This window comes from Sturnira hondurensis, unplaced genomic scaffold (genome assembly GCF_014824575.4).
Source record: "Sturnira hondurensis isolate 20B ecotype Veracruz unplaced genomic scaffold, ASM1482457v3 Scaffold0018728, whole genome shotgun sequence".
In the NCBI taxonomy this organism is placed as follows: Eukaryota; Metazoa; Chordata; class Mammalia; order Chiroptera; family Phyllostomidae; genus Sturnira; species Sturnira hondurensis.
This window is the reverse complement of record NW_028091359.1, coordinates 92,295-119,890: the sequence shown is the minus strand read 5'-3', so window position 1 is coordinate 119,890 and position 27,596 is coordinate 92,295. Positions and strand designations below refer to the sequence as shown.

General features: G+C 59.9%; 1 protein-coding gene across 5 annotated transcripts; it reads left to right on the top strand.

The window, feature by feature from the left end:
- Window positions 1-609: 609 nt before the first annotated feature.
- TSPOAP1 (TSPO associated protein 1) lies at window positions 610-26,616 on the top strand. Of its 5 annotated transcripts, none has more exons than XM_037069854.1 (32): window positions 610-2,441; window positions 3,221-3,328; window positions 3,600-3,728; window positions 4,314-4,493; window positions 5,019-5,204; window positions 6,502-6,579; window positions 6,666-6,749; window positions 6,985-7,074; window positions 7,259-7,381; window positions 7,648-7,752; window positions 9,182-9,232; window positions 9,605-9,625; window positions 10,430-10,634; window positions 11,243-11,415; window positions 12,579-12,694; window positions 12,978-13,087; window positions 15,523-16,356; window positions 16,526-16,677; window positions 16,995-17,378; window positions 17,463-17,702; window positions 18,036-18,212; window positions 18,787-19,626; window positions 20,272-20,371; window positions 20,474-20,628; window positions 21,223-21,391; window positions 21,757-21,828; window positions 22,258-22,290; window positions 22,484-22,587; window positions 22,674-22,745; window positions 22,959-23,069; window positions 23,659-23,720; window positions 25,371-25,466. In XM_037069854.1, exons 1-31 carry the CDS (start codon window positions 2,112-2,114, stop codon window positions 23,686-23,688), a joined length of 5,562 nt encoding a protein of 1,853 aa, XP_036925749.1. In that variant the 5' UTR covers window positions 610-2,111; the 3' UTR covers window positions 23,689-23,720; window positions 25,371-25,466. The 5 variants fall into 5 exon arrangements, with proteins under 5 accessions (XP_036925749.1, XP_036925748.1, XP_036925747.1 ...); XM_037069853.1 differs by having other exon boundaries at window positions 20,471-20,628; XM_037069852.1 differs by lacking the exon at window positions 23,659-23,720 and having other exon boundaries at window positions 3,600-3,725; window positions 20,471-20,628; window positions 25,371-26,616.
- The last annotated feature ends 980 nt before the right edge of the window (window positions 26,617-27,596 follow it).

Genomic DNA, 27,596 nt, shown 5'->3' with positions numbered 1-27,596 from the left:
GATGCATTTATGACATACGTGTTACAATTTATATGTTCACACATTCATAGCTCCACATGCACATAAAAACATGACAGTGTGGCAAATGAACACATGAAACGTGCACACAGAAACATGTGTGCTCAGTGAGGCCCACAGGTGCAGAGTGGCACACACATACATACATCCGTGTGTATGTATATAGAATAATACCATGGCCCCCCACACAAAGTCCACGTCTATTCTGTATCTGCCTATGATACACACGCACACATGTAAGGACATGCATTTATACCACATACACGTCGGCAAATCACCAGGTAGCCATACACATGTTAATCTACACACCAGGTTAAGGGAGTGAGGAGGGCACCACCGCCCCATGTGCCCCACCCCCAGTTCCAGCAGCTCTGGCCTGGCTGCAGCCGGTGGGCAGGGGGCTCTGTGCTTCAGTAGTGCGGCGGCTGCTGTTTCCCAGGGGTGCCACACGAGGGCCCGGGCTCTGGCTGAGGCTGGCTTGTGTGCAGACGGACTGAGTCCCAGGCTCAGAGGGCACAGGGGCAGCCTCCCTGAGGCCTCTCCCTACACCGTTGTCTCCGACGACTCCGTCTAGGCTCCTGTCCTCATGCGCTGTCCGACTTGTGAGTGGGGGTGTTCCCACGTCCTTGTCCCCCAAAACATTTTCCCATAGCATGAAGGTATACAGTTAGACCGAAGGTGAACTTTCCGACAGCGTGGGGCAAAGCCAGCCCAACAGACTGTGTGGTCTCCTCCGCTGGCTGCAGACAGCCAGGTTGCCCCCGAAATGCACTCTGCCAGGAGGAAGCTGAAGTAACTCTCTCAGCCTATTTCTACCTCTTTCTCTTTGCTTCTGTCTTCCTGTTTTCATTTTCTTAATTTCTGTTTCTCTTTGTTTCATCTGAAATCCGTTTCTTCTGTTCCTGCCCTTCTCCATGGCTGGCTCGCTGTCTGTCATACCACCTCCTGGCTCTGTCTTTACAGTCTCGGGCTGGGGCTGAGGTGGGGAGGACCGGCGGCAGTCCCCTTGCTGCCGCATCCCCGAAGGCATGGAGGGGTGTAGGAGGCCACATGTAGGGGGCATTGGGCCAGGATCCTGTGAAGAACCTGCTATTCCCCCTGTCCCAACCCTGCCTGCCGGTCTAGCCCACCAGTCCAGCGCCATCTCCATGGAAACCAGCAGCTGACTTCCTATTGGTGGGCAGGAGAGGAGGGGGAAGGGAGGGGAGGGCTGGCTCTCCCCTGCTCAACCCCAGATTCTAAGGCTCAGCCTCCTCTGCACCCACCATCTCGGGGTTCCGGGATTGTAGGAGACCCCTGCAGTCCCCAGAGCTAAGGCCAGCAGGGACAGAGACTATGAGGCAAGCAGCCCACCGACCCAGGCCTCCTTAGGACCAGCCCCAGCCTCCCAGCAAGCTGTCCAGCGAGCAAGCAGCAGCGGAGAGTGGAGCAGAAGATAAAGGACCACATCGGACCACTGGGGATCACCCCCAGCAGCTTGCAGACCCTAACCAGGCTGAGGGGTGGTGATGGGTGGCCAGACTCACAGACGCTGACGGACACACAACGACACTGATGCACACAGCTACACAACACTGAGATGCTCAGATACAACCGGTGACAGCATCACACGCTGCCACAGCCCTGCAATACAGGCACCCCCCCCCACACACACACACAGAAACAACTGGTAATTCCGAAGCAGGTACAGACAGTGGCACACAGAACCACTACCCTCCAACACACACAAGTAGGGGCACCAGCCTCCAAACACACAGAAGACAGTGCTGACCTGAACGCGCAGACCTGGAGACACACGCTCACCCTCATGCAGGCTCTGCTGTTGGTGGCCTCTGCACATCTTCCCAGCCCCCACAGGGACACCCTCGCACATACACAGACATAGCTCACATAGCCCCAGCTCGAGCTGTGGCAGCCCCGACTCCCACAGCCTCCCTTGTGGGTGAGGAAGAACTCAGCCAGCCTTGGATGGAGCGCCGGTGAAGCCAGGAGCTCAGACGGGAAAGGGTCTGGTCTGGCATGACTCTCGCCGACCCCTCCACTTTGCTGGGGGATGTCCCCCGGCCCGGGTCCTGGGGCACCTTGGCAGTACCATGGAGCAACTGACACCCCTCCCACGGCCAGGGGACCTGGGAGCCATGGAGTCGTGGGCACTCCCCACCTGGCAGGGCTGGACTCCAGGCCAGGGGGGCGAACCTGGAGGTGCAGCCCCAAGCATTGCCGTTACTCCGGCAGCTCTGCAGGTTGGAGAACTGAGGCCTTTGGAGAGCTTCGAGCCCACGGGACCCCAGAGCTCTGGGGCTGTAGGGGACATTCCCCCTGAAGGAACAGAAACAGGGTTGTCCAGCCTAGGGCAGCAAGCAGCAAGCTCAGGCCCCAGCTGCCCAGGGCTGGAGGATGCGGAGGTGGAGGCTTTCCATAAGGTAAGGGGGCTCTTGAGGGCTTGGTTGAAATGGGGGGGGCTCTCATCATGTCCTCCAGTGGAGGCACGGTATGCAGCCTGCTGCCCCCTCTCCTCTCGTGGCCTGTCCCTCCCTGTCTGTGGGTCTCATTCTGTGACTATCTGTCCTCCCTTCTCTGGGCAGGAATCTCAGTGGCTCCATCTTTTTGCCATCTGTCCTTCTGACTCCCTGCCTATCTGTTTACATCTAGCCCTGCCCCTACCCCTTCCCTCTGTTAGTCTCTCTCTGACAGTCTGTCTGTCTGTGTCTCCTCCTCCGTGAGACCCTGGCCTTGGGGGCTGGAGGATAGTGGGGTGCGTGGAGATATATGGCGGAATCCGAGTGCAGAGGAAGCAGAGTCATGGGAGGGGGCTCTGTGTTGGGCTGAGCCGGGGAGGACAAGGTTTGGGATGGGTGTGAGCAGTCTCCTGTAGAAGATGGAGGGAAGGGGCTTTGGGGAAGGGACTCAGGGGCCATGGAGCCTGGAAGGGTGGGGATGAGAACTCAAGCTGGCATTTTCCCGGAGGAGATGAGCAGGAATGGGAAGAACTGGGGACTCCCAGAGAGGGTGCCAGCGTCGAGGATGACAGTGTGAGCAGGGAGGACTAACTACCTCCCCCTCCTGGACCTCCTGGGCTGCATGCTGAGGGCCTGGGATGTGGGAGAATCTTGTCTCCCTGTCTCCTTGGACCACGGCAGGAGAGCTGTGACTGGGTAGGGTGGGTTCCTGAGACCCTGCGCCCTGTCCTTTCCCATGCCAGGGCAAGCTGGACACGGGCTTCGGGGACAGGCCCAACCCGGAGCTGCTGAGGGCCCTAGGGGAGCTGCAGCAGCGCTGTGCCACCCTTAAGGAGGAAAACCAGATGCTGGTGAGGCTGGGACGGCGAGTCCTGGGTCCTGGCTGGAGCTGGGGGAAGGCAGACTCTGACACTCTGTCATTCTGCCTCCACGTCCTCCTCCTCATCCCATGTATATCTCTCCCAGTGGGGGCCACATGGAGGTGACATGATCCCTGACCCTTATCTAGAGGTGCCAAGCACCCCACTCTGAGCCCAGAGCTCTTGCCCAAGGTCTGGGCAGTTAGGATTGGGTCTGCGGAGTGCTTCCCACATGCCCCTATTCTGGCTGACCCCTTGTCAGAGGAAGAGCAGCTTCCCGGAGACAGAGGAGAAAGTTCGGAGGCTGAAGCGAAAGAACGCTGAGCTGGCGGTCATTGCCAAGCGCCTGGAGGAGAGGGCCCGGAAGCTGCAGGAGACTAACCTGAAGGTGGTGAGGACTGGAGGCCACTGGATGAAGGCTCTGTGACCAGGAAAGAGGGAAGCCAGGGCTGGGCCTGACAGGTGGGGTTTGGGAGTCTTGGACTCTTAGTCCCCAGGAAAGCAGGAGCTCGGGGCCAAAGTGTAGGAAGTGTGAACGTGGGCTGGCTGGGTTAGCAGGCTGAGGATTTCTGGGGCTACGGGAGGGAGGGAAGGGCTGGGCGGGGAGCTTCTGGGCAGGCAGAGAGCAGGATTCTGGATTACCACGTGTGGGTGCTGGCTCCAGCCTCCTGCTGAGCTCATCTCTGGGTGCAGAGCCTGTGGGGGCAGGGACGAAGACACATCACAGTGGCAGCCCTAAATTAGCAGTGTCCTTTGGGCTTAAACTGGGACGTGGGGTTAACCCTGTCATTCCTGCTTGAGGATTGCTGGGAGGGGGTCAGATGAGGCTATTGGTCCCCTGAGGCCCCAAATGCAGGGTAAAAGCAGGAGGCCACACTTCTAGGTTTTCATCCTGACCCCTCCTTTGGGAGGAGCTGGGAGTGGAAGAAGTGCCCCAGCCCCCAGAGACCGTTGGCCTTACCCCTTCTCTGGCCAGGTGAATGCCCCTCTGCCCCATCCAGGGGCCAGCTTGGAGCTGTGCAGGAAGGCCCTGGCCCGCCAACGAACCTGGGACCTCAGTGAGACAGCCAGCGCCCTGCTGGCCAAGGACAAGCAGATCGCTGCTTTGCAGCGGGAGTGCAGGGAGCTGCAGGCCAGGCTCACCCTGGCCGGCAAGGTGCGAGGAGGCTCTGGTCACCCCCTCCAGCTCATCCCTACCCTGGGCTACCTGCCTGGCTTGTGGGACTTGGATCGATATGTTAATGAGATGCAAATGAAGCGGGAGGGTGGAGGCTGCTGGGGAGTAAGTTCCCCTGGCAACGGCCCAGGTGGGAGCGGGGGAGAAGCTTGAACTGAAGAGGGCGGAGCCATGAGTCCCAGACCTGGGAATTACTATGCTCTAGGCTTCAGGCTGTATGCCGGTGGGTCTGGTTATGTGAACCCACACACACCTAACACTTGGGTGAAGCAATGCGCACAAGGCATTTAGCACAGTGCCGGGCACGCAGTGAGTGTTCGGTAAATGAGTTACTGTGTATGTCTGCACATGGGCTAGCGAAAGCATACAAACACGCACCTATGACCAAGGCATGTATGCATGGGAGAGTGTGCACGTTCCCGCGCATCGGAGTCCCTCCGCAAGGGGCCAACGTGGGGTGGGCAGGGGTTGAGGCCAAACTCCGCTCCTTGTGCCCCAACCCAGGAGGGCCCTCAGTGGCTCCACATGAGGGACTTCGACCGGCTGCTGCGCGAGTCCCAGCGGGAGGTACTGCGGCTGCAGAGGCAGATCGCCCTGCGCAACCAGCAGGAGTCGTCCTTGCCGTTCCGGCCCCCGGGCCGCACTGTCCGGGTCCGAGCCCGAGCGCCCACCTCCAGGGTCCCGGGAGAGGTGAGCGCGGGCACTAGGGCAGGTGTGTGGGTGTGTGTAGAGGGGGGCGGTGGCTCCGGGATCTCCTGAAGCGCGCGCTCTGGGCCCGGAGGACCCGGTGTTGGCGTGCGCACTCCAAGGGCTGGGAAGCTTTCCCGATCCCCACCGTTGGGTCCCGCCCGGCTCCCGCCCCGTCCCGCCTCCCGGCGCTCGTACCTGCCCTGCGCCTGCCTCCTGGCGTTAGGGGTCCCCCCTACCCCGCAGGCGAGCGCCCCGCGGTGCCCTCCCTGCCGCCCCTGCCGCGCAGCCAGTGGTACAGCCCGTCAGCAAATCCCTGGTTGCCCTGGCAGCCGCCCGGGGCCCAGCCTGAGCCGCCGCCTCCCGTCGCCGCCGTAGCGCGGGGACGCCCCCTTCAGCGCCTGCCCGGTCGGCCCGGCCTGGCCCGGATACCCCCGGGCGGCAGTGCATCCTTCCCGGCTCCAGGTATGGGCGACCCTCCCTGGGCGCTGGGCTTACAAAGCCCTTGTCTCGAAGGCTAGGGACCCCACTCCGCATCTCCAGAACTTAAGAGGTCCGGCTCCTCTCTATCCTCTCTCCTTGGGTAGAACTCACGTCCACCTCCTTCTGGGAAGTGGGGTGGGAGAAGGGACTCCAAAGCGACCAAGGCCGCGGGATGTGGGCAGGTGCTTCTTGCTTAGATTTTGCCCCTCTGCCTGGCCCAGGGAAGGAGAGGCACCTTCCATCAAGATCTGTCTTTCCCCAGAGTTTGCGCAGATAAATGGGAAGTGCTGCAAGGGTGGGCCTGCCTGCATGGGGGACAGGGGCGGGGGCGGGGGGAGGAGGCGCTTTAGGAGGGTCTGGCCAGGTGTGCATTGCTCTAGGCCAAGCCCAGGTCTGGATGGTCTAGAACCCCTAGCTCTGGGAACACCACATCCTTGGGGACCCAGGTGACCTCCTAGTTTTCTGCCAGTCACAAGAGGACACCAGGACAGTTATTGAGTGCAGAACAGGGCTGCTTCTGGAAGAAGCTAAAACGGGAAAGCTTTGGCCTGGATAAGGGGCCCATCTCCCAGGGCACACATGGGTGTCGGGGTCCCAAAGCACCAGGTCTGGAGGACACGGGGGTGCAGCCTCTGCACTGCCACACCCACTGGAGGGGATGGGAGGGATGGGGAGATGGGCACCCCCACTTCCTGGGCAGGGATCTCTTTGCTAACTGTGAGATGGGGTGGAAGCCTCCACAGACAGGCTGGGCTGGGAACAGGCTGCCTTGGGGCCCTGTTCCCAAGTGCCAGGCCCTTGCCCTGGGCGTTTCCAGGCTACTCCCCAGGAGGATGTGGAAAACCCACCTGCGGCCCTAGGGGAGCCAGAGAAGCAGCAGAGGGTGCAGCAGCTGGTAAGTCCCAGGTCAAGGGCTGGAAGGCACCTGTTGTGAGCAGCCCTGCCTTCTCACATGAGGAGCCCTTGGTTCTGACCCCACAGGAATCAGAGCTTAGCAAGAAGCGGAAGAAATGCGAGAGCCTGGAGCAGGAAGCCAGAAAGAAGCAGAGGCGATGTGAGGAGCTGGTGAGCTCTGGAGGGCCTTCCAGAAGCCAGCTCCCCTGTCCCCCAGGCCAGCCGGAGGGAGGGGGGCTCCCTCTCTGCTTTCACCCCTCTTGCCCTCAAGAACACTTTCCCTCCTGTGCAGCAGGGCTCTCCTTTCCTGGCAGATGCAGGCTCCAGGTGGGGGAGGGTCCTCTGTGTGGGGAGAGGAGAAATGTGGGTGCCAGGCCCCCTCCCCAGAGCTCCTCTGATCTCCCAGGAACTGCAGCTGAAGGAAGCCCAGAATGAGAATGCCCGCCTCGTGGACGAGAACTCTCGGCTCAGTGGGAGAGCCACACAGAAGGAGCAGGTAGCCACTCTGCCCAGGTGCTGTGCATCCTGGAATCCTGCTAAAGCCCTGGTCCCTGCTCAGGGGCTGTCTCCTCCAGCACCCACCCCGAACCAGGCTGGAGGATGAAGGGATGTTCCCCAGGTGAAGGAGCTGGTTCGGCAAGGCTCACACACCCTGCTCCCTGCCACTCCCCCCTCTCCAGGTGGAGTGGGAGAATGCAGAGTTGAGGGACCAGCTCCTGGGGGTGACGCAGGAGAGGGACTCAGCCCTTCGCAAGAGCCAGGGCCTGCAGAGCAAGCTGGAGAGCCTGGAGCAGGTGCTGAAGGTGAGAGGACTGTATGGGGGAGCGGGAGGGAGAGGGCACAGGTTCCTGGCACAGGGAGAAAGTGGGGCAGTGGAATATGCCCTTTGTGGAGCACTGGGGCCTGAGGCCCAGGCCTGGAGCCTCCAGGCCCTTTCCTTCTCTAGCCTTAGTTCTCTTTTTAACAGAGGATGTCTGGAACCCCTGGTATCTGAGGCTCCCTCATCTTAGGTATTCTACAGAAATGGTGGGGTGGGGCTCTGGCCTTGACTTAGGGTCTTGTATTTCAGCACATGCGGGAGGTGGCCCAGAGGCGGCAGCAGCTGGAAGTGGAGCATGAGCAGGCTCGGCTCAGCCTTCAGGAGAAGCAGGAGGAGGTCCGGAGGCTGCAGCAGGTGGGGATGGGGTGTCCAGGGGGCAGGAATGATGGAAGGTGATAGGCTGCTGGAGCCCAGCTTGGTCATCCACTCATCCAATGGGCATTTACTGAGCACCCACTGTGTGCTGGTTGCTGGGGCAGAGTAGTGGGCGAAGACCAGGTCCCTGACCAATCAGCAAGTAAGATCTGTGATTGAGATGATCCCAGTCACTGACAAGTGCAATGCTGATGAGCAGAGTGGGGACAGTGAACAGGGTGATGTGACAGAGTCACTGGGGTGGGGTGAGGGGCCACTTTAGAGAGGTCAGCAGGAAAGGTTTTAATATCTCAAGGTCAAGAAGAGGCCAGCTGAAGAGCACTCCAGGTAGGGGACTGGAAGTGCAAGTGCCCTGTGGCAGGGAAGAGGTTGGAATCCAACCAGAGTGGCTAGAATGTAGTAGGATGGACAGAACAGCAGGAGCAGGCAGGAGCCAGATCGCCTCGGGCATTAGAGGTTGTGGAAGAAGGGTGGATATTTTGCCCTCTGAGTGGTTAGAAGCTGTTGAAAGTCCCAAGCAGGGACCAGCGTGGCCTGATTCCATCATTTAGAAGGTGGTGTTGGCAGTGCCTTGGAAGAGGGACAGCGGGAGTGGGCTTGGAAGCAGGGCCTTCAGGTGTGGGGGCTGTTGCGACACCAGATGATGGCCATCCGGACATCATCAGGGAGTGAAGGGCGGAGCAGTGGACGGATTTGGAATATATTTTGGAGATAGAATTGGCAAGACTCCGTGGATCCAGTCATGGAATGACAGCCCCCATGCTGTTACTCATTGGCTGAGTAAACCCTGATAAACGGTGGGTCTTTTCACACCCCAGGAGGTGAGAGGTGAAGGGTCAACAGTCCCTAGAGGCAGGGAATCCTGAGTTCTGGGTTCTGTTCTGGCCAAGTTTGGGCTGTGTGTTAAACTTTCAAGCAGAGATATTCAGACAGTTGGATCTAGGAGTCTGGAGTCGTGGGGAATTTGGCCTTGGAGACAGGTTTTGGAGTCATCAGTGTGTCTACTCATGTGACTAGAGGGGTCTCTTGGGAGAGAGTGGAGAGTATAAAGTGGGCCAGCAGTACCCCAACATTCAAAGGGGAGCAGGAGGAAGAGGCTGAGGAGAGCCCAGAGAGGTAGGAGAGAAGCTGGAGGGCAGGTGTCCCAGAGAGAGGGAAGTGGCGTCCGGCCCACCTCCCCTTGACCCTAGTGCCCCTGGCCTGAGGTACGGTTCAGGGGTGGGAGTTTGGGAGGGAGCAGCCCTCAGCCTCCTCCTTCCTAGTCCCTCTCCCTCCTTCCTCTCCCTCTGCCTTCCCGCTCTTTCTGCCTGCCCTCCCTCCGTCCTTCCCACCCTCCCTTCCATCTCTCTGTATCCTGCCCCCATTCCTCTTCCTTCCCCTCCAGCATTTTGCCTCCTCCCACCCATAGGCCCAGGCAGAAGCCAAGAGGGAACATGAAGGGGCCGTGCAGCTGCTGGAGGTAGGTCCCTGGGCCTGGCTGCCAGCAGCCCCAGCTTGAGGGGAGGCAGGGGAAGTTCAGAGAGAGCTAGAGTGGCCTGCGTGGGGGTGGGTGCGGGCTTGCAGGAAGGGCCTAGAGAACCCCCTGCACCACTGGCCTGTTCCTCGGGCTCGGCACAGCTGGGCAGGCTCCTGGGTCTGGTGGCAGCAGGCTCCAATTACAGCCCATCCCCAGAGGCTGCCTTCCCCTTCAAATACCCTTCAATTTAGGAATGCTCAGTCAGTCTGAGCAGAGGGGTCCACTGGGGCCCCTCTCTCCCAGCCGCCCTCTCTGGGTGGTGACCCACGCGTCTCAGGTCTAATCTCTCCTCTATGCTTTCCTTTCCTGCCACAGTCTACCCTGGATTCCATGCAGGTACATCCTCCTGACCCCCCACCACCCTGGGGTATCCCCTCTCCCCTCCAGGCCCGCTGAGCTGCCTCTCCTCCCTCGGGTCCAAGTGGTCCCATTTCGCATGTCCAGCACAGAGGGGAGTGACTGGGAGTGGAACTGAGGGTTGTAGATGGGCTGGGGTTCCCGCAGGACATGTGGGCCATCTCCTTGTCCCTGACCTGCCACCACAGCCAGCAGACATGGGGCCTTCCGGGCCTAGCCACTCGGCCCAGGAGCAGATTCTCCACCAGTCTAACCCACAATCCTCTGGGTAGTGGCCAGGGGAGAGATACTGAAGTTGGGACTCTCGGGATACCTGACGAAAACGTCTTGAGAATTGGCTCATTCTTGTCACCAGATGTCCCTAGCTCCCGTGTGTGATCCCTCTGGGGACTTCTTTGAAGGCAGGGATTTGGGTCACTGGCTGTGGGAGGGTGACGAGCAGTGGGGCTGAGAAAACTCCCGAGGTGACATTGGTGGCAGTGATGGGGATGGGAGCCGTCATCCCTTTTGGCCCAGAACACAGCCCGAAGCAGGAAGTGCCAGTGTCTGGGCGAGAGAGAGTGCGGAGTGTGAGGCCCCAGGCCTTCTCAAAGCGGGGAGGGTGGGGGTGAAGACGTCCCACTGCTCCGGCACTTCACCCTCAGTTCAGACACCACCGCTCAGGGCAGTGGGGCCAGGCCCAGGGTGGGTGCCCAGGCTGAGGCTGTGGCCCAGAGAGGCTGTGTGGGGCCGGGACTGGGCCGCACTGCCGGGCCTGGTGGCTCAGGGCAGATCTTGGCTCAGGTCCGGGTTCGAGAGCTTGAGGAGCAGTGCCGAAGCCAAACAGAGCGCTTCAGCCTCTTGGCACAGGAACTCCAGGCCTTCCGCCTGCACCCTGGCCCCTTGGATCTGCTCACCACGGCCCTGGGCTGCAGTGCCCTTGGGGACCGCCCACCACCCCACTGCTGCTGCTCTATCCCCCAGCCCTGCCGGGGGTCCGGCCCCAAAGGTAAGGTGGACCCCGCCCCCCCACCCTCAGTGACATTAGCCTGGAATTCCCGGGCTTGGGAGTTTTGTATAGGTAAGATAGTTCAGGGTCAGAGAAGGCTAGCAACCCCCCACCAAGGTCACACAGTGAGTCAGAGCCAGGCCTGGAGCGGCTGTCCCAGAGTCTGGCTCAGATATGTCAAGCCACTGGTCCTTCCCTCCAATAAGACCTCTGGGGTCGTGGTTGGGAGGTGGGCTCCAGGACTCAGTAGCAGGCAGTGTGGGCTCATGAAGAGTCGGGGCAGGCGTCAGTCAGAGCTGGTGGTCCCAGCTCTGCTCACTCAATAGTCCAGTTTAATCCCGAACTTGCTGCTAAACCTCTGGGACTGAGGTTTCCTAAACTGTAAGAAAGGAATAACTCAGTGCACCTCATCAGGCTGCTCTGGAGATCATGTGACATGATACATGTAAATTTCCTCCACCTCTTCTTAGTAAATTTTCCCCAAAGATTTCCTCTTTTGGAAAGAAACCCAGCTATGGAGGGCCTGACCCCCATAATCCGAGTAGTTCGACCCTTGGTCCCTGATGCCTCCGTAGGGACCCCACATCTATGTGCCATCTTCTCTTTAGACCTTGACCTCCTGCCGGGATCCCCAGGACGCTGCACTCCAAAGTTTTCTGAACCTGCCCCTGCCACCCTTGCTGGGGTCCCTCGAAGAACAGCCAAGAAGGCAGAGTCTCTCTCCAACTCCTCTCGCTCTGAGTCCATCCACAACAGCCCCAAGTCGTGCCCCACGCCTGAGGTCCGCGCTGGGGAGGGTCCTGGGGTCGGGCTCCACCTGGGCAAAGTGGTAGGGGAGGGGCCCTAACCTCTTCGGGGTCCCCAGGAGTTGGATGGCCATTGGCCTCTGCAGGCTCCACACTGGGAAGTGGAGCCAGGCCCTGGGAGAGAAGGGCCTGTGGATTCCCCAGGGTGGGCAGGGAGCTCAGGTAGAGCCATACCTCGGGACCACCCAGGCCCACCCCTTTGGGGCTGAGAGAAGCCCTAGAGGCCTGGGCTGGGTGAAGGAGACACTTTGGTGTCAGGGTCCATGCTCTCTGTTCCGAGAGCGTCTGCGGCAGAAGTGATGGGTGTATGGAAAAGAACACAGGTTCTGGGATTCAGGTCCCAGCCCTGTCTCAGGCAAGACCCTTTCTGAGATTTGGCTTCCTTGTTTGGATTTTAAAGCTAATGAAACCTGCCTTGTATGTTTCTTGTGAGGATTGCATGAAAAAAATACAAGGAAAGTACCTCCCACAGTGCAGAGCACACAGTAAATCCTTAAATGTGGCAGCTATTATGATTACCAACTTCTTGGGCATCACTCACAACTTTTCCAATCACTTTCCAATACCTTCCAATACCTTCCAAACTCCAGAATGTGGAGGGGGGAGGATGGGAGCAGCCGAGCAGTCCAAGGTTGTGTAAAATGGTCAAACCCGGCCCCAGGCCTCTACTGCCCCCTTGTGGGATGGAGTGGGAGTGCTGGCTTTGGACACCCTGGGCAGGGTGGGCCCTACCTGCTCCTTCTGCCTCCTTGCTTTCACTTCTTCATAGTTTGAGTGCTTTGCTGTGTTTTCACCTTAAGGAGACAAACTGCCATTGGACACCCACCCATACCAGTGTGGTTGGCCCACTCTCTGATGGGGAAAGTGGTCATTTCCTGGGCTGGTACAGTAGAGGCCAGGGCTCCTGGGGGAATCCAGGTTGTCTCCACGCCCCCTATCCAGGGCAGCTGGGCTTTGCTAGGACCTGCTGGCTCAGGAGCTGATTTCGAAAACAGTGGGCTTGTTGCTGCTGGCCTTGTCCCCGTGTGCTCACTTTCCCTTCTCGGGGGGGCCCTCCGCTGGCTCAGCCAGGAAACCTGCTTGCTTTGCCACTGGCCCTGGGTCCTGGAGAGGACTGACTCTTCCTGCTGTCCCCCAGGTGGACACAGCCAGTGAGGTGGAGGAGCTGGAGGCAGACGGTGTCTCCCTGACCTCAGCAGCACCGGAGGGCAGCCGGGGAGGAGCCAGAATCCAAGTCTTCCTAGCACGCTACAGGTGGGCCTCTTGCCCCGTCACCCCACCCCCCAGCATTTGGGATGTGTGGGAGGAAGGGGCCAAAGAGGATAGAGGCACCTGGAGACGATGGTGTTGATAAAAGGATCCCAGCTGGACATGTCCTCCTATCCTAGTTAGGCCGAGGCGGGCGCTGTGAGTATCCTGCTTGGCAAGAGGTGGACAACCAAGTCTCCAATAAAGGGCCAGGGCAGTGGGGAGAGGGGACAGGACACGGAGGTAGGATGCAAGGCACCGTCCTCCTCCTCTGTGCCTCCTCCCACAGCTACAACCCCTTCGAGGGCCCCAACGAGAATCCAGAGGCAGAGCTTCCGCTCACTGCTGGCGAGTACATCTACGTCTACGGCGACATGGACGAAGATGGGTTTTTTGAAGGTAGGAAGGTGCTGGGCTCATCCTGCCTGTTCCCCTGCTTTTAAGCTCCTCTTCCCAAGACCTCTGGCAGCCTATGCGGAAGGGAAAGGAAGGGTCTTGGGAAGGGCGGCAGGTCTTGGGAAGTCGGACCGCAGACTGCGGGTCGGCCCCAAGCAGGGCGGGACCGGGCCTCCCACAGTCTGCGTGATGGACCGGGACACGAGGAGTCCTGGCTGCATTCACTTCTGTGCTGGCAGACAGACCACGGCAGTGTTTCACCCTAGTAACGTCGAGGTCAGGCCCGTAGCGTAGATCTGAGGCTGGACTCCGGTCGGGTGTAGGGAGTGTTGAGAGCCCAGGAAAGGGTGTCAGCAAGTAGTGAGCAGCTGTCACGGCCCAAGCAGGGGGTGGAGGGGGGGGCTTCAGGGCACTTCTCCAGTGCCCAGGGGGACATCTGGCAACTGAGGCGGATACCCCAGAACTGAGACTGGGTGACATGCTGTTCCTGCAGGTGAGACTCCCCAGGATGGCTCTGGCTGGGCACCAGGATTTTTGATATTTAAAAAAAAGAAGCTCACACCTTTTGGGGGGAGGTGGTGCAGCAAAAACAAACAACAACAATAAACCCCCCCCCACAAATTACTAGAATTTGAACTGTGCAGTCTGGGGTAGAATAAAAGGCCTGTAGACAGCCGGATGCAGGATGCGGTATTCCTCACACTTTAGCTCAGCAACTGCTTCGTCTGCGTCCGGTCCCCCCTGGGTCCCTCTCAGGGGCACAAGCATTGGGGCCTGGCCTGACCCAGCACCAGCCTTTCAGGGCTGTGGATCTGCTCAGTGTGAAGGCTCCCACCTTTAAAGTCACAGTCCTGTGCACTAGGGCTTATATTAGTTACTTAGGGCTGCTGTAACAAATTACCACCAATGGGGTGGCCTAAAATAACAGAAATGTATTCTCGCATCTCTGGAGGCCAGAAATCTGAAATCGAGCTGTTGGCAGGACCCTACGCCCCCTGGAGACTCGAGGGCAGAGCCTGTTCCTTGTCCTTTTCAACTTCAGGTGGTTCCAGGTGTTCTCTGGCTTGTGGCCACGTCACTCCACTCTCTGCATCCATCCATCCTCACGTGACCTCCTCCTCTCCTCGTCTCTCAGTGTCTCTCTCCCTTTGTGAGTCTCTTATAAGGACAATTGTCATGGACTTAGGACCCACCTAGATAATCTGAGATGATCTCACGTCACACTTAACTTAATTCTATCATCAAAGATGCTTTTTTCCACTTCAGGTTGTATTCACAGGACTCAGGGATTAGTTCGTGGACATAGTTTCAGAGGCCACTGTTCGACCCACTGCAGTGCTTACAGGGTCTAATTTGTTGAAAGCCCCAGTTGTTTCTTCTTCAGGTTTCCTTACCTTTTTTTCTCTCCTAGCCAGAGAGAAAGAGGGGGTGCTGGGAAGACTCGCCAGACTTGCCTGCACTCACCCTCNGGGCCGGCCCCCCCCCCCCCCCCCCCCCCCCCGCACAGCACTCACGAGCTCATCTGTTCCCCTGGGGATCTGTTTCCTTCTCCCAAATTAGCTCCACCGTGTGCCGTGTGCCCAATGTTTTTCCTGCCCTGACATCCCTCAGACGGCAACACATGTTGCTGTAGTCTGTCGCCAGGTGTTCGGGGGAACCAGCAGACAGTGGCAGGACTTACCTCCGCTCGCTGCCCGGACTGACTGCCAGTCACGCTCCCAGCCCCAGGCCTGCGCCTCACCCTGTCTGGCACCCACAGGAGACTCTGTTCTCTGGCACTTGTGTCTCTTGTCTGGAAAGATCTCTTTCCGTGCCCCGACCAGGGGCCACCCCCCTCTTCCTTTGGGGCTGTCTGTTCTTAGAGGGAAGTTGAGGGGGGCCCCGTCCCCACTGCTTAGGCCTGCGTCATGGGCAGCTTGTCGAATGGACAAAAGAATGAAAGAATAATAGAAGACAGTTGTTCACATTTTGTTCACGTAGGTGGAAAAGAAAAACAACTGAAAGGCAGGTTGGAAGTGTGCCGGTTGACCAAGACGCACACGCCGCACACGCCTCCTCAGAGCACAGACACCCACCTCTGTCCTTCCGCTCCAGTGTCGCCTTTGAGCTGGTTAGAAACGCAGAATCTCAGCTCCACCCAGGCCCAACAGAACTAGAATCTGCATTTTAGCACATCCCCAGGTGACTCACACACACGTGGAGAAGAGGCCCTCTTCCATGTAACCCCAATACTGTTAGCACACTTACACAAATGAGCAGGAACCCCCAAATCCAGGCCTTCGCTGCCCTTGTCTTTTAGGAATGCTGACAGGCAAACCTTGGTTTGAATCAGATGCTGAAGATCACCCAGTGGCCGTTGCTGAAATGCATTTATTGGAGCGCTTTTTCTCTGCCTTCTCTCTGTCTCCTCCTTCCCTGCCCCCACCCCCCTCTGCTAGGGGAGCTCATGGATGGCCGTAGGGGCCTGGTCCCTTCCAATTTTGTCGAGCGCGTGTCCGACGACGACCTCCTGACCTCCCTCCCTTCGGAGCTGGCCGATTTGTCTCACAGTTCGGGCCCTGAACTCAGTTTCCTGAGCGGAGGTGGGGGTGGCAGCAGCAGCGGGGGCCAGAGCGTCGGGGGACGCAGCCAGCCCAGATCCGAGGAGGAGGAGGCAGCAGGGGACCAGCTCAGTGTGAGCCCCCCTCCGGAGGGCCTGGGCGAGCCCCTTGCTGTGCCTTACCCCCGCCATCTGGCTGTCCTCAAGCAGCTGGCCCACAGCGTGGTGCTGGCCTGGGAGCCGCCTCCTGAGCGAGTGACGCTGCATGGCTACCACATCTGCGTGAATGGGGAACTGCGTCAGACCCTGGGCCCCGGGGCACCCCCCAAGGCTGTGCTTGAGAACCTGGACCTGCGGGCTGGGTGCCTCCGTGTCTCTGTGCAGGCCCTGACCAGCAGGGGCAGCTCTGACCCTCTGCGCTGTTGCTTGGCAATGGGTGCCCGGGCCAGGGTGGTACCGAGCCAGCTACGGGTCCATCGACTGACAGCCACCTCTGCTGAGATCACCTGGGTGCCCGGCAATAGCAACTTGGCTCATGCCATCTACCTCAATGGGGAAGAATGCCCCCCTGCCCGCCCCAGCACCTACTGGGCCACCTTCTGCCACCTGCGGCCTAGTACACTCTATCAGGCCCGAGTGGAGGCTCAGCTCCTGCCCGGAGGGCCCTGGGAACCAGGCTGGGAGAGGCCAGAGCAGCGGACGGCCACCCTACAGTTCACGACCCTCGCAGCAGGTATGCAGGCTTGGGTGCTGACTGTGACACCCGGGAGGCCAGGCCATGCGCGATGGCAGAAGGGGAGACTGTAGCAATTGGTGTTTTCAAGGAAGTGGCAAAGTGGGCTGGGCTCTGTCTCTGGTGGTAAGTGTCCTATACTCCTAGGTCTTGTGTCCCCTTCCCCCAGGCCCACCTGACGCTCCCCTGGATGTGCAGATTGAGCCAGGGCCCTCCCCTGGAATCCTGATGATCAGCTGGCTCCCAGTAACGATTGATGCTTCTGGCACCTCCAATGGCGTGCGGGTCACAGGCTATGCCATTTATGCGGATGGGCAGAAGGTATGGCCTAGGGACTCTACCCACCTGAACCCTGGGAGCAGGATGTGGGTCTCACGCTTGGAGGCCTGGTCCTCCCAGCCTAGCACGGCAATGCCTGGCGCCTGGCATTTGAGCACTAGGTAGCAGATTGGTTCAGAGCATGGGCTTTGGAAGTTGGGATTCAAAAAACTGATCTACCACTGAAGCCCTGTGGCCAGGCGGATTCAATGAGATGAGGCTTAGCACAGTGCCCAGCAAATGCCAGTCACCATTGCTGTGTCCTCGCACTCGGCCATCTCAGCTTTCCTCTCTGGTCCTGTGCTCCCTCCACCCTGCAGATCATGGAGGTGGCCTCGCCCACAGCAGGCAGCGTGCTGGTGGAATTGTCCCAGCTGCAGCTGCTACAGGTGTGCAGCGAGGTGGCCGTGCGCACCATGTCGCCCCATGGCGAGTCGGCTGACTCCATTCCAGCTCCTGTTGCCCCAGCCCTGGCTGCGGCCTGCCTGCCGGCCAGGGTCTCCTGCCCCTCCCCATCACCACGACCAGGCTTGGAAGCCAGACCAGCCCTTGCTCCAGCCTTCCCAGGGCCTGGAGACCCCAGCTCTCCTGTTCGCTGTCCTGAGCCCCATGGAACTCAAGAGCCCCCTGGGGGCCCCCCAGCAAGCCGTCTCAGCGAGACACCAAAAGGATCCCAAGAGGAGCCCCCAGCACCTTGCTCCCAGGTATCCTACTGGGGAGGGGGGAGCAGGTGGAGGCTGGGGGAAGGGCCTGGGGCTTGGGCCCTTCCTCAGTGCCTCCCATTCCAGGAGGAGGCTGGGGCAGCTGCACCGGGCACTCCAGAGGACAGGAGGGCTGGCCAGCCAGCCCCGGGTGAGAAGGCTTCTGGGCCTGCCGCTTCCTCACTGGCCCAGGAGCAGGCTGAGTGGACCACAGGAGAGGCCTGCCCGGCACCCTGCTCCCCTGAGGGAGCACTGGCCCAGAAGGTGCCCTGTGCTGAGGCCAGCCTTGGAGGAGACACTGGGGCTGGGCTGAGGCCCAGGGCCGAGGTACGGTTTGGGGACACTGTGCCATCACAAAGAATCAGGTGTGCCTCCTTATCTCCTACCGGCCACGCTCTGGTCGCTATCCGCTGGCTCTCTGCTCTGGGCTGGGCTGTGTATCCATCCCTTTGCCACTTTATTTCCCCAGATTTCTGTTCCCTTAGGCTCCCATCCGTCTCCTCTCCCCACCCCCATCATTTGGACCCCCATTTGGGACATTGCCCTCTTTCTCTGCCAGGGGACCCTTTCATTCCAGTGGGGGCTGGCCTGCCAACATGCTCCCCATCCCAAGCCCCTCACTGCCCTCCCCCGTCTCATCCTTTGCCTCTCCTCTTGCAGAAGGAGGACATGGCAGAGCTTGGGGACCGCCCGGTGAACTCCCTTGCAGACCAGGGCAGGAACTCAGATCTGTCAGACATCCAGGAGGAAGAGGAAGAAGAGGAGGAAGAGCTGGGTTCCAGGACTTGCTTCCAGAAGCAGGTGGCTGGCAACAGCATCAGGGAGAATGGGCCCAAGGTAACGGGCTGAGGAAGGGCTGGTGGGCCCTAGACCTGGGGTTCCAGGGGCCTCCGCCCTACGTGTCAGCAGCTGCTCCAGCCACCACTGAGTGCCAGCAGCATCGTGGGTGTGTGGCCTGGGCCCTGTCCTAAGAAGCAGATAGGAAGTGGCTCAGGATTGGTCTCTGCCCTCCTGGAAGAAAGGGGAGGATGGGGAGCTGTGTGCTGCACCTCCTCTCTCTCCAGCGCGCCTGAGGCAGCGCCCTGGCCATGAGAGATCTCTGCGTTGGGAGCTGCAGGGGAAGGGGTCGGAGGCCGCTCTGCTCTTACAGGCACGGCCTGCTGCTGCCGCTCAGGGGCCCGAGCATCCGTGCAGCCTGTTCCTTGGGTGTGTTCCTTCACTCTTTCTCTGGCTCTGCCCTGGACACACCCTGTGACTTTGGGCCAGCCCCCTCTCTGGTCCTTCCTCTTGGAGGAAGCTAAGGGAAGGTTATGGGGTTGCCTGCAACCCCTGCCCTCCCTGGAGGGCAAAGGTCACAGCTCTTTCCTCTTCCCATGGACCTCTCTTCCCTGCTGCCCTCCCCCTCCCCCAGCCCCAGCCCCAGCCCCAGTCCGAGCCCTTCTCTGAGACTGACAGTGACGAGGAGATCTTGGAGCAGATCCTGGAGCTGCCCCTCCAGCAGTTCTGCAGCAAGAAGCTCTTCAGCATTCCCGAGGAGGAGGAAGAGGAGGAGGAGGAGAAGCCGGGGGCAGGCTCCTCCCCCCGAGGCCACAGCCCACCTGAGCCCACACTGCTGGGGCTGGGCCGGGACAGCAGTCTACCGCAAGGACCTGGGCCGTGTCCCTTGTCTCCGGAGCCCTGCGGTGCCAGGGACCACCTGGAGGACATGCCCGGATTGGCTGGTGGAAGCAGCTGGAGGAGAGGAAGTGGCTCTGCTGAGAAGCCCCCAAACCGCAAGCGGTCCCCAGATCCCCGTGAACAATGCAGCCGCCTTCTCAGCAACGGCGGGCCCCAGGCCTCTGGACGACCAGGCCCCACGCGGGAGAGGGGCAGCCCCCCTGTGGGCGAGGGCACCAGGGGTGGACCGGAGGCTGGTGGGAGAGGGCGGCCAGCCCCTTCCCAGAGGTGCCTGCGTGGCCAGACCTCAGAATCTGGCCTGGTCAGCTGCCTCTCCCCAAAGTGCTTGGAAATCAGCATCGAATATGATTCTGAGGACGAGCAGGAGGCGGGCGGCGGGGGTATCAGCATCACCAGCTCCTGCTACCATAGAGATGGGGAGGCCTGGGGCACAGCATCCACAGGAAAGCCCAGGGGGGCCCTGAAGGCCAATGCAGGCCCCAACCCCTACCCACGCCTCCCGGCCTGGGAGAAAGGCGAGCCAGAGCGGAGAGGCCGCAGTGCGACTGGCAGAGCCAAGGAGCCAGCCTCCCGGGTCCGTGTGCACTCCCCACCCCGGGCAGCCCCCTGCCTGCCGCCGCCTCCAGTGGCTCTGCTTGCTGCCCACCAGCTGCTCCCATTCCACGCTGCCGCCTTCATCAGCTGAGGTGGGGCCGGGCCTCGGGGCTCCCGCACCTGCCTCCTCCCACCCACATTCCACTGCTTTGCTGCTTCTGCTGATCGGAACTGGGATGCACAATATTCTGTTGTTGTTAGTTGCCAATTGCCGCCAGCCAGCCCCCTGCCTCTGGGCAGGGTGGTCCTTCCCTCTGCTTAGGACATTGACTGCGATGTCCAGCGTCACCCAGCCCTGACGCTGAGAAGAGGGCCTCCTCTCACATGCTCCTTGGTCAGCTCTAAGCTCTCCCCTTAGTCCCCTCTGCTGCACACATCTACTAGGGTGGCTGGAGCTGGGGCCTCCCCTCCGGCCTTCCTCCCCCGGTGGGGGTGTCTGAGTCTCCGGTGAGGTTGGGCCAGGTCTCCAGGAGAGGAATGTTGTGTCCCTGCTCTGCTGCGCTGCTTCTGCTGATGGGGCAGAGCTGGGGAGCACGTGGCGGGGGCGGGGGGGGGCTGCTTCTGCGGAGGCGCCCACCAGTGGGATGGTGTGACCTTTCTGCCTTCTGTTGCCCCCTCTTTGCAGGCAACAGAGATTGGGGAGCCCAGAGTGCAAGACAGCTCCGGGAGGAGGGGCCCCCCACGTAGAAGGGCCCAGGTCCCCAGGCCAGGCACCACTGAGCTAGGTGAGCACCTGTGGGGGGCGGGGCTGGGTGGAGGGGGCCTTTCCTCACCCCTTGGCCAGAACTCATGACTGTTGCTCTCTCTCTCTTCCCAACTCTCAGTAGCCCCTCTGAGGAGCCCCCCAGAAGAAGCATTAGCTTACCAGGACCTGCCTGTCAGGGTCTTTGTGGCTCTGTTTGACTATGACCCCGTGTCAATGTCGCCCAACCCCGATGCTGGGGAAGAGGAGCTCCCCTTCCGGGAGGGCCAGATCCTGAAGGTGACTCGCTGGCCAGGGCCACCCCCCTCCCTCCTTTCCTGGAGGTAATACAAGTACAGGCCAAGTACAGGCCAGAACACAGCTTTTAGAGCCAGACGGAGTGGGGTTGCCACTTCGGGCTGTGCAGCCTGGAGTAAATCGGCTCCTCTGGGCCTCAGTTTCCCCATTGGTAGAATGGGGATAATGTTAGTGTCTACCTCACAGGGTTCCGTGAGGCTTCCGTGATTCAGTGCACACAGGGTCCCTGAACTGCCCGGCACGTCGCCCAGCGTAGCTGCTGGGATCAACATAACTTGTCTTAGGCTTCCAGGCATTTCCTGAAGACTTTTGCCGTGGCCCTGAGGTTGGGCTGCTCCAGTCTGGGGTGGGCTGGGGGAACGGAGGTGCCGATAGCAGTTGATAATATGAAAAGGGTTATTTTCTGTCATCCCTCTGATCCTTTTTCTTGGCCCTTGCCCCCTATTTCCTGCCCCACAAAAGGCAGCGTGTTCCTTCCTCTGCAGTTAGTTCCAAGTGCAGTGCTGCGGGGCTGGGACCTGGGGCACAGGGAGCGTGCTGAACTGGCCTCCCGAAACAGCCGGTCTTTGCCTCCAGGTGTTTGGAGAAAAGGATGCTGATGGCTTCTACCGGGGTGAAGCCGGCGGCCGGATGGGCTACATCCCCTGCAACATGGTGGCTGAGGTGGCTGTGGACAGCCCTGCAGGAAGACAGCAGCTATTTCAGCGGGGTTATTTGTCCCCAGATGTTTTCGCTGAGGGCTCAGGTGGGAGCCCCAGTTCCAACTCAACCCCCTCCTGACCTTTGTTTGTTTGTCTGGGGCATGGAGAATGAGTGTGTCTGGAGAGGCGGAGGGATGGCTCGCTTATGAAGACTCTAGCAAAGCCACGGGGGGCCTTGCGGAGCCCGTGGCCGGTGTGGCCACCGCTGTGAGCTTGCCACATGCAGTGGGATCTACTACAGAGGGGGTGGGCTTTGTGGTTCGGATCCTGGGGGTTGGGGTGGGAGAGGAATGCCCTTTAGAAACTTGTGTGTGGGGACCCTGGAGTGGCCCCAAGAGGAGACTCCAGCGTCACCAGCCTATTCGCTGCCTCAGTTTCTCTCTTACATCTACTTGCCTTCCTGGATCAGGGAATGGTCCCTTTCTGTACTCCCCAGCCTGCACAACTGGGCCTCCCCCCAAGCCCCGCCGTTCCAAGAAAGGTGGGTAAGACCCCCTTCTCCTTTGGGGGCCTGTGAGGGTGGGTGGGGGTGGGGGTCATCGCTCGGCTCTCTGGGGAGACACAGGTGGAGATTTGCGTAGGTAAAGGGTGTCAGGGTAGACCTTTGCCACGTCCGTCTCTTCTCCTGGAGGGCACTCCATTCCAATGGGGATGGGGCGCAGCTTGTGAGGACCTCCGTTCCAAAAAGCACCTGACTGTAAATTCTGTGCACCCTGGAGGAAGTCACCCTTTCTGGGCCTTCGTTCAGGACCCAAACCAAAGGGCTGGGCTCAGGTGCTGTCCGAGCATCCTCCTGCATCACTTAGTCGAGGCTTGAGCATCCTGCCTGCCCTATGCCGTCCTGAGCAGGGATGTGTGTGTGTGTGTGTGGTGCGGGGGGGCGGTGCTCACATGCACATTCTCTCCACAGCTGAGTCAGAAGGTGCTGCCCAGCACTGTGCAGGTGAGGGGCCTTCCCCGGGTAGGGGAGACTGGGGAGAGGGGTAGGGTGGGCTGTTCCTCTGGTCTCTCTTCCGGGGCTACAACTAGTGGGGGAGGTGGGGAATAAATAGGGGGCCAGCAGGCCTCCAGCGCAGAGGTCAGGTGGGGTGGGGGAGTCCAGAGAGAGTTCTGAATCTCCTCCCTTTCCCCTGTAGGCCCCCTGGAGCTGGTCCCCTCTGCCAGCCTGAGAGCTCCCCGCTCCATGGTGGCTGCGTTCGACTACAACCCCCGAGAGAGCTCCCCCAACGTGGACGTGGAGGTGAGGACCCTCAGAGAGAGCCCAACCAATGGGGGTGGTGGCAGGGCCTCCCTGGGCTTGACGCCTGCCTCTCGGTCTCTCCACAGGCAGAGTTGCCCTTCCGAGCAGGGGATGTCATCACTGTTTTTGGGGGCATGGACGATGATGGCTTCTACTATGTGAGAACACCTCACCAGCCTCTCAGAAAGGGCTGACCCAGAGCTGGGAAGGGGGATGGGCAAGGGTTCCTGAGAGATGCCTGGAGGGGTGGACAGGTCACCTCCCACGACAGAGATGTTGACCCCAGGCTGTTCCTCCAGGGGCTCCCAGGTCAGGGGGGTGGGGCTGAGGCCTCTCTCCTGCTCTCAGTCTCACCACCACCTCCTCTCCAGGGGGAACTGAATGGACGGAGGGGCCTGGTGCCATCTAACTTCTTGGAGGGCCCTGGGCCCGCGGCCAGCGGCTTAAACAAGGAGCTCGGGACGTCCCAGGCCGAGAGTCAGGTCAGTGAGGGGCTGGGCTCCCAGCCCAACAGTTGGGTCTCCATCTTGCTGGTGTGCTGGTGGGGCCAGGGCCGGGTGGTGGGAGGGCCCAGGGGCTGGGGATGCAGGTGAGCCCAGCGCCCAGGCTGGAGCTGCTGAGTAGTACCCTTTCCGCAGGGGGCTGACGGCTGTGACTCTGCTCCCCAGCCAGCTGCCCGCACCTCGGGGTTGATGTGGGTGAGGGAGCACACCTCAAGCCAGCCACAGCCCTGGTTTCAGGGGACCTCCCGCCCTGCTGGGGCTCCCTATCCCACGGGAGCCTTTTAAAGCCCTTTGCCCCGAAAGGCCCAGCCTCCTGGGTTCTCAGTCTTAGAGCTTGCCTCTTCATGGGGTGGGCGGAGTACAATTAAGATCCAGCCTTGCAGGGCAGGGAGAGGGTAGGGAGGCCAGGCCTGAACCAGAAACTCCTGGGTTTCCATCTGCATTAGCTCCAAAGGCAAAGGTGATGCAAAGCAGGACCAGCCCCCATGACCTGGGGACCTGGTGACTGGGCGGAGAACTGGTGGGTTTGTTCATAACCCATGTCCTCTCTTTGTTCCCTGATCTTCAGAGAACGAGGAAGAGAAGAGTCCAGTGCTAGATGGAGATAGATATATGTAGAGAGAGCAACATGTAAGTGGGGGCCTGGCCCCTGTGTCCATGGGACCCCCACCCCTCACTTCCCCACGATCAGACAGCACCCCTTTGCCTGGCACCTGCAGCTCACCTGGCTTCCCGCTGCCTTCCAGGGAGCGGGGGCTCTGGCTGTCAGCCAGGTTTGGGTACGGGATCATCCCCTCCCCTTTGGCCCGTGCCAGCTGTCACAGGAGTACGTGGCATCTCAGTGTATAATGTCCATATTAGCGGACTCCTCAGATTCCTTAACACATGCAGCTTGTGGAACAGTACATGACATCCATGTTATGACTCACCCGTGCACATGGTATTGTATGACAATGGCGTATTATAATACTATGATTATTACTGGCGACAGGAGGATGACACTATAGGACCACCGGTAATGGCAGTCTCCCCACCCTTGTCCTCTGCATCATGGCCTGTCAGGGCATCAGATGCGTGATTTTACTTCCAACCCTCAGTTTCTTCTGCTGAGGGGAGCAAACAGGGACCTCAAGCACTCGGAGTCCAGAGATACCCCGCACCCTGTGTCTCAGGGACCCCAAGACCCTTCCGTTTGTCTCCTCAGCAGCACCCCGCCCCCACCCCTCTGTGTGGGGGAAGAGCCCTGGGAGGGAGTGGGAAGGGCCTGGGGCTCCCAGTCAGCCGTCAGCTCTGGCTGGTTGACAGGAGATGCTGGAACCTCTAGGTGCTAGCAGACCTCTCGGTGGGTGGGCCCTGCTGCTTCCCCAGGGCCTTGGTGGGGCTGGGCGCCGGCTGGCCCCCCAGCTCCCTGCCCCTGTTCAGGCTCCATGGCTGCCTCTGGCAGGAGACCACCAGGCTCTGGTGGCAAGTGGAGGTTTGCGTGGGGAGTGGGCAGCATGCAGGCTGGCAAGCCCTGACGTGTGACAGGCACAGGAGGTCACAGTGGGAGATGTGGGGGTACAGGTGATCAGGGAAGGCCTGCTGGGGGCTCTTCTGTTTGCCCAGTCCCTGTCCTGAGGCCACTGGCGGCACTCCCTGGGGGTCCTGCGACAGAGGGCACGCCCGCAGCTGCAGGTGGAGCTAAGGGAGTCAGCAGAGGAGGGGTGCCACAGGAGGGGCCGGGCTGCCTCCCTGCTTGTGCTGGGGCTGAGTGACACCTGACTGCCTGTGGCCCCAGGCTCCTGGCAGCAGCTTCCCAAGGCCATTCAGGGGAGAGTCCTGATCTCCTCCACAAGGGGTGGGCACTGCTCCCCCCCCCACCACCACCCAAGGCCCTGGAGAAGCACATCTCTGGGCTGGAGGGCATGCTCCTTTGTCTGTGAGCTGGTGCAGAACTGCCTTCCCTGAAGATGACCGCTGCCTCCAAGTGGCCCCGGTCCTTGCTCTCCCTTCATTGGGAGGGGACGACATGGGGGAAGTCGGGGTACCCCTCCTGAGGGTCAAGTCCAAGGACTCTTGAGGTCTGTCAATTGCCTCTATCCCTTTGGATTCCTAGTGTAGTGCTTTCTCAGCACCACTGTGCTCATGCACCCCTCTGTGCTTTGTTGGGGGAGGACAGGGGTGGGGTGTGGAGGCTCTGTGATGTGGGGGCGCTACAGGTGCCTGAGGTTGTAGGCTAAAGGAGTCAGGTCAGGGCAGGGAGCTGGGCCCTGACCTTGTCCCTTTTCTCTCACATTCCAGGACTGGGCCAGCTCAACACAAGGGCCCCCAGTGCCTCCAGGCTGGCCCTGTGCCCCTGGCCCTGGCCCTGGCCCTGGCAGCCTCCCCAGGATTGAACTGGGGGAGCCACAGGGCATGAGTGAGAAGGTGCGGGGTCTCTTCTCCAAGGGGAAGCAGCTCCTCAGGAAACTGGGCTCTGGGAAGAAGGAGTGACGCTCTGGCTCATCCTGCAGAAGAAGTGGCCCCCTGAGGCCCCAAGATCTCTGTCCTGGCGGGGCAGACTGGGGAAGGCCCCCGACTTCGGTTCTTCTGAGCTAACACTGTGGCACTTGGAATGGACTCAGAGACTCCGTGGAGGTCTGAGCTAGATTAGTCCTTGAGGATGAATCCTCTGAGTGGACACCTTCCTCTTATAGGAGGGGAAACTGAGGCCCAGAGAGGAAGTAGCTCGCCAGGGTAGCTGAGCATTTCAGACACAGAGCCAGGACTGGACCTGGGACTCTTGACTCTTAGTCCACCCACCCACAGGTAGTTTCTCGCCCCATGATGCTAGCCCCTTCTCTGGCCCTCCCTGCTCCCAGGACGGGGGACCCTGATGGGGGGAAGGGGCCTGTTCCCTTTGATAACACTGGCTCTCCCGATCATGTCTTCCCTCCCCAGAAAGGAAAGTTTGCACTGGATTGTCCTGAGCCCCCTCCCCACGGGGCAGGCGGCAGAGCCATGTATATATGTACATACTCAGTGCCTCAGTCCAGCTTCCTCCATCTCGCTTCCACTGCACAGGCCCGGGAAGGAGAAAGGCCATGCCAAAGCGGGCCTAACCCCACCCATAGAATGCTCCACCTCTCCCTGCCAGCCAGCCTCTGACCCCTGTGTGTCCTCAACCCCAGAGACCCAAGGGGCCAGCAGGCAGGAAGCAGGAGTTGGGTTTGCCTTATTTTGCTCATTGGATTCAATTTCTCTTTTGCATTGTTTTCCTCTGGCCCCCGTCAGAGGCTGGGGCTGGGGAAAAGGACAGATTTATGAAGCTATTTTCATACATTCCCAGTTTAGAGTCAGGGAGGGGCTCTCCGCCCTTCCCCTAACCATCCATCCCCTCTCCGCCCCCACCGGCTGGGTCAGCCTCTGCATGTCCCCTTCACTGTGGTGGGAGATTGTTCGACTGAACCCCACCCCCACTTTGGTCTCCAGGGGTGAGGGATGGTGGGGGCATTTGTTTAAAAAGACATTTTATTATAATAAAGTCTATTTTCACAAAACCCGTGCTGGGCTCTACCTGGGGCAGACTCCTCCAGGGGTGGGTCCTGCTGGACTTGAGAACCTGGAAGCGACATCCCAGAGCCCCTGGGGTCAATGCCAATGAACAGCTAGGAGACCAAGCAGCTCCTGAGTTTCTTCTCCGGAGGTGGGGCCGGGTCCTGGAGGCAGAAGGAGACCTGGGCGAGGGGGCACAGGAAACAGGGAGAGAAGGCACATTCTGCAATCGCTCTCGCCCTGTACCACTTTCATGGAAATGATCGATGTAAGAAAAGCCAACCAGAGAAGTGAGCACTCACCGTGCATAGTCCCACTTGAAAGCAAGACGTCTTAGTCCCCTAGACATGGCAGGGTTCCAGAAAAGACAGCCAGATGAGGGATGATACTCAGAACCCTGTAAGCAGGGAGCGGGTGGGGGAGTTCTGCACATGGCTCCAGACCTGGAGGTGACTCAGAGCAGAAGAGACCCTCACCCTGGGGGCTCCTGACAGCATGATTGGCTGGGGCTCCTTGTGGGAAGTAACCAGGTCGACTGAAGGCTTCCCATTCTCCTCCCTATGGGCTGACGGGCAAGGGCGAGTATGTCTGCCTTTATTTTTAATTATTTTTATTTTTAAAGCACATTTTATTGATTGTGCTATTACAGTTTTCTCATTTTTTCCCCCTTATATCCCCTCCACCCTCTACCCTCAAACCTCCAGCATTCCTCGCCTTGGCTCATGTCCATGGGTTGTACATATAAGTTCTTTGAGTTCCGTTTCCTATACCATTCTTCATCTCTCCCCATCTATTTTATGCCTACTAATTATGCTTCTTCTTCTCTGCCCCTTTCCCACCCATTCCTCCCTTCCCCTCCCTACTGAAATCTCTCCATGTGATGGCCATTTCTCTGATTCTGTTCCTGATCTAGGTGTTTGCTTGGTTTTTGTTTTCATTGTTTTTCTTTTAGGTTCAGTTGTTGATAGTTGTGAGTTTGTTGTCATTTTACTG

Excerpts from the sequence above, each read along its gene's own strand:
- TSPOAP1 (XM_037069850.1), top strand. The coding sequence starts at position 2,112 with ATGGAGCAACTGACACCCCTCCCACGGCCAGGGGACCTGGGAGCCATG. Across the intron at positions 6,750-6,984 it reads AGAGGCGATGTGAGGAGCTG|GAACTGCAGCTGAAGGAAGC; the intron begins GTGAGCTCTGGA and ends CTGATCTCCCAG. Across the intron at positions 23,070-25,370 it reads CGTCCCAGGCCGAGAGTCAG|GACTGGGCCAGCTCAACACA; the intron begins GTCAGTGAGGGG and ends CTCACATTCCAG.